The sequence below is a fragment of the Myotis davidii genome, unplaced genomic scaffold (genome assembly GCF_000327345.1).
Source record: "Myotis davidii unplaced genomic scaffold, ASM32734v1 scaffold496, whole genome shotgun sequence".
Lineage (NCBI taxonomy): Eukaryota > Metazoa > Chordata > Mammalia > Chiroptera > Vespertilionidae > Myotis > Myotis davidii.
In genome coordinates this window covers 7,731,059-7,731,363 of record NW_006289398.1, presented here as the reverse complement: position 1 = coordinate 7,731,363, position 305 = coordinate 7,731,059, and the positions used below count along the sequence as shown (strand labels likewise).

Below are 305 nucleotides of genomic sequence, written 5' to 3'. Positions count from 1 at the left end.
CGGGTCACTCATCGCTGCCGTGGGCGCCCCAAAGGCTCGTCCCCGCGCGCGCGCCACTTCGTGAGGCGTCGCCCCGCTGACCCGTGTTGGCACCCACACTCCGCGTTTTAGGATCTTCCGGCTCCTTTCTAGGCACCCGCCACTCCGGGCCGTTCCCCGCACCGCGGGCGGAGGTGCTTTTACCGCAACACCTCGGTTTGCCTTTCCGAGGGGCTCCAGCTCCTCGCGCTGCAGGCGTCTCCCTCCTTCTCAAAAGTTCAGTATTTTCCCAGGAACCGGCAACCCAGTCCGCGCCGCCCGCGGGC

General features: G+C 67.9%; 1 protein-coding gene across 1 annotated transcript in view; it reads right to left on the bottom strand.

Annotated features, from left to right (window-relative positions):
- The window catches only part of SETD9 (SET domain containing 9), an 8,149-nt gene that overhangs the window by 5,686 nt on the left and 2,158 nt on the right, over nucleotides 1-305 (bottom strand). Inside the window, 1 exon segment of the mRNA XM_015562616.1 lies at nucleotides 98-245. Within this exon segment, the coding sequence (XP_015418102.1) occupies nucleotides 98-245 (148 nt within the window).